General features: G+C 51.7%; 1 protein-coding gene across 1 annotated transcript in view; it reads right to left on the bottom strand.

Annotated features, from left to right (window-relative positions):
• UNK (unkempt family zinc finger) overlaps positions 1-12,348 on the bottom strand; it is a 41,429-nt gene that overhangs the window by 10,277 nt on the left and 18,804 nt on the right. The window contains exons 2-6 of the mRNA XM_025361532.1: positions 4,871-5,080; positions 2,602-2,778; positions 2,305-2,435; positions 1,677-1,812; positions 1,009-1,126 (exon numbers count right to left, since the gene is read on the bottom strand). Coding sequence (XP_025217317.1) covers positions 1,009-1,126; positions 1,677-1,812; positions 2,305-2,435; positions 2,602-2,778; positions 4,871-5,080 — 772 coding nt within the window. The remainder of the gene's footprint in view (positions 1-1,008; positions 1,127-1,676; positions 1,813-2,304; positions 2,436-2,601; positions 2,779-4,870; positions 5,081-12,348) is intronic.

Here is a 12,348-nt window from a genome sequence, read left to right as displayed (position 1 = left end):
AAAAAAAAAAAAAAAAAAAAAAAAAGACCTAGGCACACTGATATGGCCCAGGCTACTTCGCTGGAAGGAGCTTATTTTTTCAATCCTTTTTTTATTTTTGAGACGGAGTCTCGCTCCATCACCCAGGTTGGAGTGCAGTGGTGCGATCTCAGCTCACTGCAAGCTCCGCCTCCCAGGTTCACGCCATTCTCCTGTCTCAGCCTCCTGAGTAGCTGGGACTACAGGTGCCCGTCACCATACCCAGCTAACTTTTTTTGTATTTTTAGTAGAGATGGGGTTTCACCGTGTTAGCCAGGATGGTCTCGATCTCCTGACCTTGTGATCTGCCCACCTCGGCCTCCGAAAGAGCTGGGATTACAGGCGTGAACCACCGCACCTGGCCCTTTTTTTTTTTTGAGGGAGTCTCGCTCTGTCACCCAGGCTGGAGTGCAGTGGCGCGATCTTGGCTCACTGCAACTTCCGCCTCCCGGGTTCAAGCGATCCTCCCATCTCAGCCTCCCAAGTAGCTGGGGTTACAGGTGCTTGCCACCAAATCTGGCTAATTTTTGTATTTTTAGTAGAGATGGGGTTTCACCATGTTGCAGGTTAGTCGTGAACTCCTGACCTCAAGTGATCCACCCACCTCGGCCTCCCAGAGTGCTGGAATTACAGGCATAAACCACCATGCTTGGCCCTATTTTTTCAATCCTGATTCACTGGATTACAAGCACCATGAGTGGTGGAGAGCCCAGAGTGGCCAGGTCGCCCCACTCCATCTATACCTGCCCTGTCAGAAGGCCTGGGGGACACAGAACTGGAAGCAGAGGGCTGCTTGCTGAGTATGGGCTCAGAATAGAAGATGCCAAATTCAGCCTGCGGGGTTCCTCTAGGCACTGCCTGGGGAGAGCCGGTGGCCACAAGTCCCTCTTCCAGGATGGCATCAGGATGGGTTCTGCCAACATCTCCACTGACCCTGCCTGCCTCTCCTTACTTCCCAAAGCCACCCCCCAACCCTGCTGTGGGGCCCACCTCGGGGTGGAACTGCTGCTCGGTGCGGGTGTGGCAGTACTGGCAGGCGTCTCCGTTCTCACACTTGCCAGGGTCTCCCCACTCATCCCCGTGCTTGACGTTTGGACATGGAGATGACCTGGCCAACAAGAGGGTGGGGTCAGATGGAGAAAGGAGAGGGTGAGATCGGAGCCTAGCGGGTGCTACCTGGACCCAGCCTTACCGGCGTGGGCACAGAAATGGAAAAGACCAGCTGCAGAGTCAGGGCCTTGCTGGTGCCACAAGCCAAGCTCTTTCTCTGGCCCAGCCTGGCCACATCACCACAAAGGATACTGTTTGATTCCCCTCGGCCAGGCCCTCCCACTAGCCCAAGTAGGGTCAGGCTGGAGCCACAACCACACTGTCCACACTGCAGCCTGGTCCTCATCCAACACATTCCCCTCAAGATTCAGAAGCGGTGGGGCCTCAGAGACGGTCTGACCAGGGTCCTCATTCATGCAGGAGGTGAAGCTGGGCTCCTACTGTCCAGCCATCCTCACTATGCCCTCCCCTGGGCCCTGGGTTTGCGATCCTGTCATCCCCAGGACCAGCCTCCCCTCCTCCCAGAGAGCCACAGTGGGAGCAGCCTCTGTCTGACCCCTTCCCTGCCACTCCTCCCTCCCATGGCTGGCCTCCTGGGGCCAAAGGACCTGTATTTGTGCTTCCGGGGGCTCCGCCGCCGGTCCTTGCTGTTGTGGTAGTAGGGACAGGCATAGCCTTGGCGGCACAGCCGCGGGGGCTTCTTGCAAGGCTCCGTCTTATAGTTCCCCAGCACATAAGCAGTCTCTGCACAGGGGGCCAGAGGGCAGGGGTCAGGTGAGAGGAGCTGGAGCACCCCAAGACTAGCAGGACTGGAGTGGAGGGAAGGAGAAGCCACTGGGAAGGAGTCCAAGACAGGAGGCCCCTGCGAGATGTGAGTAGGGCCCCTCCTCCCAGGCCACAGCACAGCCCCAGGTGCAGCAAGGACGACAGATGCTGTCCGTCAGAGAGACACTCATAGCTCACAGGGTGAAAGGGCACTCTTGCAGAGCTGAAAACATTTGCATGTGCACTTATGTACGTGCCTGTGCACATGTGAAAGCCTGGGGGGATCTTGGGAACATGATGTGTCAGAGAAAACGCCCCTGGAGGTGCCTTTTGAATGGTGGATGTAGGGTGGGATGCGGGGGGCCAGGTCAGGGCTTCGGCTACAGCAGGCAGTAGGTGGCGGTGAGTCAAATCCCCAGGGCAGCTATGAGCAGGACAGGGAGGGCGCGGCCGAGGCGTGGATGCCTGTACCTTGCCACCGAGGCTCCTCGCTGAGGATCTTTTCTATCATGGCGTGGCTCGCAGCCCCAGCCGACTGGCTCTCTATGCTCCCTTCTACTGTGGTCTGGCCATTCTGCAAGGCCTCCATGGCCTGAAGCTCCCTGGGAGGAGAGGAAAGAACAGAGAGGGTGGATAGGGGGCATGAGGGGGCAAGAACCAGAGTGCCAGCCCTCCACTGCAGTCTGAGGTACTCACCGTCATCAGCCGCCAGGCCCCTGCCCTGGACCCCAGCCTACTGCCATCAGCCCAGCCCAGCACCCAGCCCACCTGATGTCGTAGACAGGGGAGCGGAGGTCATGGGGCCCGTGGGCAAAAGCGCAGTGCAGGCCGTTTTTGGTGCAGTTGCCTTTTGAGTCTGTCTCGTGGATGCAGATTCCAGTTTTGTAGTAACGAAGGTGGTACCTGCGCTCAGTGTCTCCTGTGGTTCTGTGCAGGAATGGGCACCTGGAACATGGTAGTGGGGGACACTCAACTTTGCTGCCTGCAGCCTAGGCTTCCCTGTCTACCTCCTGCCCTTTCCCCAACTGTTTTTTTTGTTGTTTGTTTGTTTTCTTTTTTTTGAGACGGAGTCTCACTCTGCTGCCAGGCTAGAGTACAGTGGTGCGATCTTGGCTCACTGCAACTTCGACTCCCTGGTTCAAGCAATTCTCCTGCCTCAGCCTCCCGAGTAGCTGGTATTATAGGTACACGCCACCATGCCCACCTAATTTTTGTATTTTTAGTAGAGACGGGGCTTCACCTTGTTGGCTAGGATGGTCTCGATCTCCTAACCTCATGATCTGCCCGCCTCAGCCTCCCAAAGTGCTGGAATTACAGGCGTAAGCCACTGTGCCCAGCCTTTCCCTAACTGTTGAACAGCTTTCATATATGGCCCTAACTGTTGAACAGCTTTCATATATGGCCTAGGAAGAAGGCAATGGCGAGCCCTCCTGCGGTGTAAAAGAACTGCCCTGCTGCTGCCTGCAGCCTAAACAGGGCCCAACAGGGCCTGGCATTCCTGGGCAGGACAGACATCTGGGAGAACAAATGCTGCCCAGGCTTGGGGGCCATCAGAGAACCAAATATCTACTCAAAACCCAGGTACAGCCTTCATCCCCTGAGTGCTTCTTTAGGCTAGGGGTAGGGTCAGCAAGCCTCGGGCCTCCGTGAGAAAGAGGTGCTAGGCCGGGCCAGTAGCTCACACCTGCAATCCCAGCAGGGAGGCAAGGCAGGAAGATCATCTGAGGCCAGGAATTTGAGACCAGCCTGGGCAACACAGTGAAGACATCCCCTGACCCATCTCTACAAATTAAAAATGTTTTAAATCATGGCCAGCCGCGGTGGCTCACGCCTGTAAAACTCAGCACTTGTGGGAGGCTGAGGTGGGTGGATCACCTGAGGTCAGGAGTTTGAGACCAACCTGGACAACATGGCAAAACCCCATCTCTACTAAAATAAAAAAAATTAGCCGGGCATGGTGGCCTGCGCCTGTAATCGCAGCTACTTGGGAGGTTGAGGTAGAATTGCTTAAACCCAGGAGGTGGAGGTTGCAGTGAGCTGACATGGAAGTGCTGGTGGAAGCAGGTGCCCACTCCAGCCTGGCCAACAGAGCAAGACTCCATCTCAAAAAAAAACAAATAAATGAACTGAAGCTGGGCATAGTGGCTCATGCCTGTAATTTCCACACTTTGGGAGGCCGAGGAGGGCAGATCACCTGAGGTCAGGAGGTCGAGACCAGCCTGGCCAGCATGGTGAAACCCTGTCTCTACTAAAAATGCAAACTTAGCCAGATGTTGTGGTGCACGCCTGTAGTCCCAGCTACTTGGGAGGCTGAGGCAGGAAAATCACTTGAACCCAGGAGGCGGAGGTTTCAGTGAGCCAAGATCACACCACTGCACTCCAGCCTGGGCAACAGAGTGGAGTTTGAGGGTGCAGCGAGGATGGTGCCACTGCACTCCAGCGTGGGGGAAAGAGGGAGACCCTGTCTAAATAAATACAATTATACAAATTTTAAAAAAGAGGGCTGACGTAGGGAAGGTTCTATGAGACAAGCAGGGTCAGTGAATGTTCCATCAGTGACACTCCCAGGTGTGGCACCTTCCTATGTCTGTCAGTGCTGTGCCCTATTTCTCTACAGAGATTTGCAGTAAGATATTTAGGGTCAGCAAACCTGGACACCAGTGAGGCGCTCTCTCTAAACAGCCAGCTTTGGTGGGAACTGCACGGGATGTGGCAAGTGTACCTCCCGGATAGGGAGAGGGGCCCTGTGATCCCCAGGGAAGGATGAAAAAAGGCCAGGGAGCCTCCGGGGTTTAGATGTGGGCCCTTAGGCTTAGTGAAAGAAAGGTGTCTTACGTTTCCTAAAAGTGGGAAAGGGAAATGGCACCTCCCCACAGCCCACGGCCAGGGATGGTGGGGTCTGAGCCCAGGATCGGGCCATGGGCTGGGCTGCAACCAGTCCTCTGGATGGCTTCCCAGAATCTGCCCAGCCTACCCTGAGGGCATCTGACCCAGAAGGAGACATGGGGCTCCTCTAAGGACAGCCTGGGTCACTCACTCGTCGCCCTCCGGGCAGAGGCCTGTAGCCTCGTCGTACTTGGTGCAGTAGACGTCAGGGCTGTAATTGAAGGTGCCGTCCCGACGGCGGATGGACCGGCGGCGCCGCTGGTTCACGAAGTGCCAGTGGAAGCAGGTGTAGGGCCGATGCTGCGTGCATTTGTGTTGCACAAAGAGTGGGCACTGCTCCGTGCGGAATTCTTTCAGGTACCTGCAGAGAGAGCCCCACGTGGGGCAGGCCAGGAGCAGAGAATGAAATCTCTTGCTTCCCAGCAAGAAGTTAGCTGCCAAGTCCCCGGAGGGCCCTGCTCTGGGGTGCTAGTTCCACTGGGACACCAGGAGAGACCCAGAGCTGTAAGGCTACACCTCAACTCTAGGATCCAAACCAACACCCCAGTCCCACACCAGCCTGAAAGGCAGGAACCAGAGACCACAGCGGCCTCGGCGGTCAGCTGTCTGCTGTGTTGACCAGCTGTGGCGTTAGTCAGCAGCTTGGTTCTCTGAGCCCTTTCCAAGGTTTCCCAAGTCAAACCACTAATCACAGGCAAAGGGCTACAAACAAGAGCATGAGGCACCTCTGCCAAACTCTACAGGCCTCTGCTACCCAGGTCCACCTGCCTGTTGTTGCAGGCCTCGCCTGTAGCATGAGCTGAGGCTGTGGGCTGAGAGGAGGAATCTGCAGATAAGCACTTAGGCTTTTCAGCTCTGAAGCTGAAAGCCCAGGTCACAAGGCATCCCTCGGGACTACTGACTCAGTAATTACCGTCCTGTCTGCCCGCCTCCGCCCAGAGACATTTCCTAGCACTACCTAGATCTGTGCTTGGGGAAAAAAACTCATACTGACGTTCTGAAGAGACCCCCCCCCCCCCCCCGCCCCTGCTGCTCCAGCCTGTTCTGTCCCGTCCTGTCACCTCACGTAGAGTACCTGCAGCAGCCGGGCTATTTATGTCCTGGGGGCATGAAGCTGTCTCCTTTTGGCCGCCTCCTCCCAACCTTCACTGGTCTCTCTCCTCTGCCCTGCATGTGTAACATCCAAGACACTCCCAAATCTCTTCTCCCACATCCCACCCAGTGGAAGGCCCCAGACCCACTTAACCCCTTACATCTGGGTTTTTGTTCACTACATGTGTCCAGGTTGGGGGGTCTCCTAGACTGGATCCCCCCGCCCCTGGCCCCAGGAAGGACAAGCAGTTAGTGTAGTTCTCTTTAGTCTCTCGAGCCTAACAATGCAAGCAACAAATGACTTGGGATAGGGCATCTAACGCCATTCAGAAGGATGATGCCAGAGGCTTGGAGACTGCAGAAAGAAGCATGAAGGGAACAAGTCGATCCAAACGAGGGATCCTTGACCCAGGATGGGATGCAGGAAGGAGGAAGGGGGAAGCGGGGAGGACAGGTACTAGCGGATGAAGAATTTGAAGGTGTTTTCGGAACAGGAACAGGATGAGCTTAGAGACAGAGTGTGTCTGGTTCTAAGAGCTCCCAGTACCTTTGTGGATGTGCATGGAATAGGAAGGGAACAGAAACGAGAAAAGGAGAATAAGGTGAGGTGCAGGAGGCAAACTGCAAATTTCAAGGGCTTCATCTCTGGGCTCCAGGTACATCCTGAAGACCCCAGGCAGAAATCTGGAAGGCTCCCTACAGCCTGATGTTCTCCTGGTCCCTTTGGCATTTGAAGCAAAGGTTCTTCTCCTTTACTGTCCGGTTAGACAGAAAGCTGTGCCCTCCTGCCGCACACAGGCACCAAGCCTGGCACTGAGCTGGGATACCCATTCCTCAAACTGCTACAACCATCCCTCTCCTGGGAGGTACATCCTCTTCCTGACTTTTTGGACCCACAAAGAAACTACCTCAGGAGGTAACAGAAAATGGGAGAGAAGGAACTTTCCTGAAAGAAGGAAGCTGGGCCCAGAGACAGCAGCACAGAAGAGTGAGGCATGGTTAGAATGGGCAGATTAAGGACGGAACACCCAGTTAAACTGGAATCTCATATAAGCAATGAATAATATTTTAGCCTAATTAAGTCTCAAATATTACATGGGACATACTTATCCTAAAGAAATTATCTGTTTCTGGTCAGGCGCGGTGGCTCACACCTGTAATCCTAACACTTTGGGAAGCTGGGGCGGGTGGATCACCTGAAGTCTGGAGTTCAAGACCAGACTGGTCAAAATGGTGAAACCCGGTCTCTACTAAAAATATTTAAAAAATGGCTGGGCGCGGTGGCATGAGCCCATGGATGCCTGTAATCCCAGCACTTTGGGAGGCTAAGGCGGGCGGATCACAAGGTCAAGAGATCGAGACCATCCTGGCCAACCTGGTGAAACTGTCTCTACCAAAAAATACAAAAATTAGCTGGGCGTGGTGACCTGTGCCTGTAGTCCCAGCTACTTGGGAGGCCAAGGCAGGAGAATCACTTGAGCCTGGGAGGCGGAGGTTGCAGTGAGCCAAGATTGCACCACTGCACTCCGGTCTGGCGACAGAGCAAGGCTCCATCTCAAAAAAAAAAAAAAAAAAAAAATTACCCAGACATAGTGGCACATGCCTGTAGTCCCAGCTACTCAGGAGGCTGAGGTAGAAGAATTACTTGAACCCAGGAGGCAGAGGTTGCAGTGAGCCAAGATCGTGCCATTGCACTCCAGCCAGGGCAACAAAAGCAAAACTACATCTCAAAAAAAAAAAAAAAAAAAGAAATTATCTGTTTCCAATGTAACTGGCATCTTCGTTTGTTTTTAACAGACAGGGTCTTGTTATGTTGCCCAGATTGGAGTGCAGTGGCTGTTCACAGGCTCAATCATGGTATAGCACAGACTCAAACTCTTGGCCTCAAGTAATCCTCCTGCCCCAGTCTCCAGAGGAGCTGGGGTTACAGGTATGCGCCACTATGCCCAGCCAGCATCCTTTATTTGCTAAACCTGGTAGTTCTAAGAGTGACACGTGCCTGCCTGGTGTCAGTGCCTTATGAAAGCACAGGGAGGCAGAAGGAGAAACCTAGGATATGTTCACCCTGCCTCTGGGCACAGTCTGTCCTGGAGAAGGAAAGGTCCCCGAGATCAGGAGCTAGACCTGGTGAGCCTGCTGACTTGGGGCAGACATGTCCACGGTGCCACGTGCAGATGAGACTCCACAGAGGCTCTAGCTGGCAGGGCTCTCATAGATCAGGACAGACAGTGAGCCACAGATTCCACGGTAAGCCTCTTCACTTCCATTCCCACTGCCCTGGATCAGGGACTTAGGATCTTTTCCTAAACTGACCTCTCTGTTACTGGCCTTTCTCTGTCCAGATGACACTGCATGGTGCTCAACCCTCTTCCTAGAGCCCGAATTTAACTTTTTTTTTTTCTTCTTTCTTTCTGAGACGGAGTCTCCCTCTGTTGTCCAGGCTGGAGTGCAGTGGTGTGATCTTGGCTCGCTGCAACCTCCGCCTCCCAGGTTCAAGCAATTCTCCTGCCTCAGCCTCCCGAGTAGCTGAGACTACAAGTGCGTGCCACCATACCTGGCTAATTTTTTTGTATTTTTAGTAGAGACAGGGCTTCACCGTGTTAGCCAGGATGGTCTCGATCTCCTGATCTTGTGATCCACCCGCCTCAGCCTCAGCCTCCCAAAGTGCTGGGATTACAGGCTTGAGCCCCTGTGCCGGCCAGCAAACTCCTCTTGTAAAGGACCAAATGGTAAGTATTTCAGACTTTAGATTTCTTTTTCTGTTTTTTTTTTGAGACAGAGTCTCACTCTTTTGCCCGGGATGGAGTGAAGTGGCATGATCTCGGCTCACTGCAAACTCTGCCCCTGGGGTTCAAGCACCTCAGCCTCCCAAAGTGCTAGGATTACAGGCGTGAGCCACTGCACCCAGCGGACTTTAGATTTCTTTTTGAGGGGATAACATTTTGCAAAGTTGGGGGATCCCTTTTATCAAAATGGATTACAAATGTTCATCGTTAATTGTGACTCTGTAATACATACATATATATTTTATATATATACACACCCAAACACACACACACACACACACACACATAAAAATTTTTCTTTCTTTAAGGCAGGGGCTCGCTCTGTTGCCCAGGCTGGAGTGCAGTGGTTCAAGCAGGGCTCACTGCAGCCTTGACCTCCTGAGCTCAAGTGATCCTCCCACTTCAGCCTCTGGAGTAGCTGGACTATAGGCGCGTGCCCCCATGCCCAGCTAAATTTTTTTGATTTTTAGTACAGACAGGTCTCGCTATGTTACCCAGGCTGGTCATGAACTCCTGAGTTCAAGTAATCCTCCCCGGCTTTGACCTCCTCAAGTGCTGGGATTACAGGTGTGAGCCACCACACCTGGCCTGTAATGAGATTTTTATGTATTTCATCTTTGAAAATGTCTTTTCACATATATAGGTATTGCTAAATGTTGATAACATTCCACAAGCACACGGGCTTTTTTTCCATTTGAGACAGTCTCACTCTGTCACCCAGGAGTGCAGTGGTGCAATCATAGCTCACTGTAGCTTCAACCTCCAGGGCTCAGGTGATCCTTCCACCTCAGCCTCCCAGGTAGCTGGGACTATAGGGGCCCGCCACCGCACCCGGCTAGTTTTTTGTATTTTTAATAGAGACAGGGTTTCACCATGGTCTCGATCTCCTGACTTTGTGATCTGCTCACCTCAGCCTCCCAAAGTGCTGGGATTACAGGTGTAAGCCACCACGCCCAGCCAAGCATATAATTTTTATTCAGGATATCCATCTCTTAGATGACAATGATAGAATTCCACTATTTTTTTTTTTTTTTTTTTGAGACGGAGTCTCGCTCTGTTGCCCAGGCTGGAGTGCAGTCGCACAATCTTGGCTCACCGCAACCTCTGCTTCCCGGGTTCAAGCGATTCTCCCTGCCTTAGCCTCCCGAGTAGCTGGGATTACAGGTACCCGCCACCACACCCGGCTAATTTTTGTATTTTTTGGTAGAGACGGGGTTTCCCCTTGTTGGCCAGGCTGGTCTTGAACTCCTGACCTCAGGTGATCCGCCAGCCTCGGCCTCCCAATGTGCTGGGATTACAGGTGTGAGCCACCATGCATGGCCAGAATTCTATTAATACTTATCTTTTAATCACTTCCAGTTGAAGATATGTCGTAAACTCAATTGTGCAGATTTTTTATTTTTATTTTTTAGATGGAATCTCACTCTGTCACCCAGGCAGGAGTGCAGCAGCGTGATCTCAGCTCACTGCAACCTCTGTCTCCCACATTCAAGCGATTCTCCTGCCTCAGCCTCCCGAGTAGCTGGAACTACAGGCATGCGCCACCACACCCGGCTAATTTTTGTATTTTTTGGTAGAGACGGGGTTTCCCCTTGTTGGCCAGGCTGGTCTTGAACTCCTGACCTCAAGTGACCTGCCCACCACCTCCCAAAGTGCTGGGATTACAGGTGTGAGCCACCATGCCCACCCGATGGATTTCAAAATAGAGAAATTTCCTTTGTGTTCACATTGAGATGCAAAATCCCTGATAGAACTATAGCCTGCATTTGGAACATGTGTGTAGGAATGGAGAGCTTGCCTTTGTTTTCACTTTTGACAGCACAGGAAGTATACAAGGCAGCTTAACATGACATAATGATTTAAACATTTGCTGTCATCAACATGACTTCCCTGAAGCATAAGGTTTGCATAAGCACTGTTTTACTTTGGAGTTTTAGGTTGAATTCATTAACAAACATTACCTAGTCTGCAGCAAAAGCTAATTTCCAAAGCCATTCAGCATTTAATAGTGGTTGAGAGCGATTCTCCTCAGAAAATTTTCAATCTCAGCCCTGAGCTCAAAAAGTTGAAAGAAAACTACCACTGCTCAGTCATCAAACTACTGCGTAGCAGGGCACATCAGAATATTCAGCTTCTATTTCGGACAAAAACTCATGGAACCGGCCGGGCGCGGTGGCTCATGCCTGTAATCCCAGCACTTTGGGAGGCCGAGGCGGGCGGATCACGAGGTCAGGAGATCGAGACCATCCTGGCTAACACGGTGAAACCCCGTCTCTACTAAAAATACAAAAAATTAGCCGGGCTTGGTGGCGAGCGCCTGTAATCCCAGCCACTGGGAGGCTGAGGCAGGAGAATGGCATGAACCCAGGAGGCGGAGCTTGCAGTGAGCCCAGATCGCACCACTGCACTCCTGCCTGGGCAACAGGGCAAGACTCCGTCTCAAAAAAAAAAAAAAAACTCATGGAACTGATGATGATTCACAAAACCAAGTAAAATTACTGATGCTAAGGGTTTAATAACACATGATAAACTAAAACATTTCCTGCAAAGTACCTGCTGATGAATAATACAATGAATAAACCACCTTACATTTTCACAAGTTTCGTAAATTTGTTCAATTATTTTTCTGCTGTACACATATTTTTACCACCACCAGTTGTAAAAGATACTAGCAGATTACACTTTAGGTTGTACTGAATTAGTGTTTTCTTAGCTTTTTTGAAAATACTCTCACCTGTAATTGTTCCAAACAAACTATTCATAGAGGTTAATTCCTCACTCTCTTCAAACTTGGCATCAACTCCATGAATAAGTAAAAACTAAACAGTAATAGTAACTAGCTGTGGACTCATCAACAGCCAGGAAAAACCACATGAAATCGGCCTTTTTTTTTTTTGGTGACGGTGTCTGGCTATGTCACCAGGCTGGAGTGCAGTGGTGTGATCTCGGCTCATTGCAACCTCCGCATCCCGGGTTCAAGTGATTCTCCTGTCTCAGACTCCTGAGTAGCTGGGACTACAGGCGTGGGCCACCACACCCAGCTAATTTTTGTATTTTTAGTAGAGACGAGGTTTCACCATGTTGGCCAGGGTGGTCTCAATCTCCTGACCTTGTGATCCGCCCACCTTGGCCTCTCAAAGTGCTAGAATTACAGGTGTGAGTCATGGCGCCCAGCCCAGCCTTCTGTTTTAATTGACTACTGATGTTGCTCCTAACGTCCTCAACATTTTGAGACACTGTTCCTGCTGAAAAGCTAACACTCTCAAACAAAAGTGTGTTTTCTCTGGACACACTTCTCCAGCTCCTGCAATCAAACACAATTTAATTAACTCAACATCAGTAAATGGCTTTCCTTGCCTAGCTAACAAACGAGCCACTCAGAAACCTGCTTCAGTTGTAGCCTGCAACTGAAACTACAAAAATGTAGTTTTCATTCTTGTGAAGAAATTCTGCTGTAAGGAAATATTCCTAACTGCATGCAGTGGCTTATCCCTGTAATCCCACCAACTCAAGAGGCGGAGGTGGGAGGATCACTTGAGCCCAGGAGTTTGAAGGCAACATAGCAAGACTCTATCACTAAAACATTTTTAAAACATAATTTTAAGAAAACGAAGCCAGGCATGCACCTGTAGTCCCAGCTACTTGGGAGGCTGAAGTGAGAGGATCACTAAACCCAAGAGTTTGAGGCTGCAGTGAGCTACGGTTGCACCACTGCATGCCAGCCTGGGTGACAGAACGAGACCCTGTCTCA

This window comes from Theropithecus gelada, chromosome 16 (assembly GCF_003255815.1).
Source record: "Theropithecus gelada isolate Dixy chromosome 16, Tgel_1.0, whole genome shotgun sequence".
In the NCBI taxonomy this organism is placed as follows: domain Eukaryota; kingdom Metazoa; phylum Chordata; class Mammalia; order Primates; family Cercopithecidae; genus Theropithecus; species Theropithecus gelada.
The sequence above is the reverse complement of the archived record's forward strand: the minus strand, read 5'-3'. Positions and strand labels throughout refer to the sequence as shown.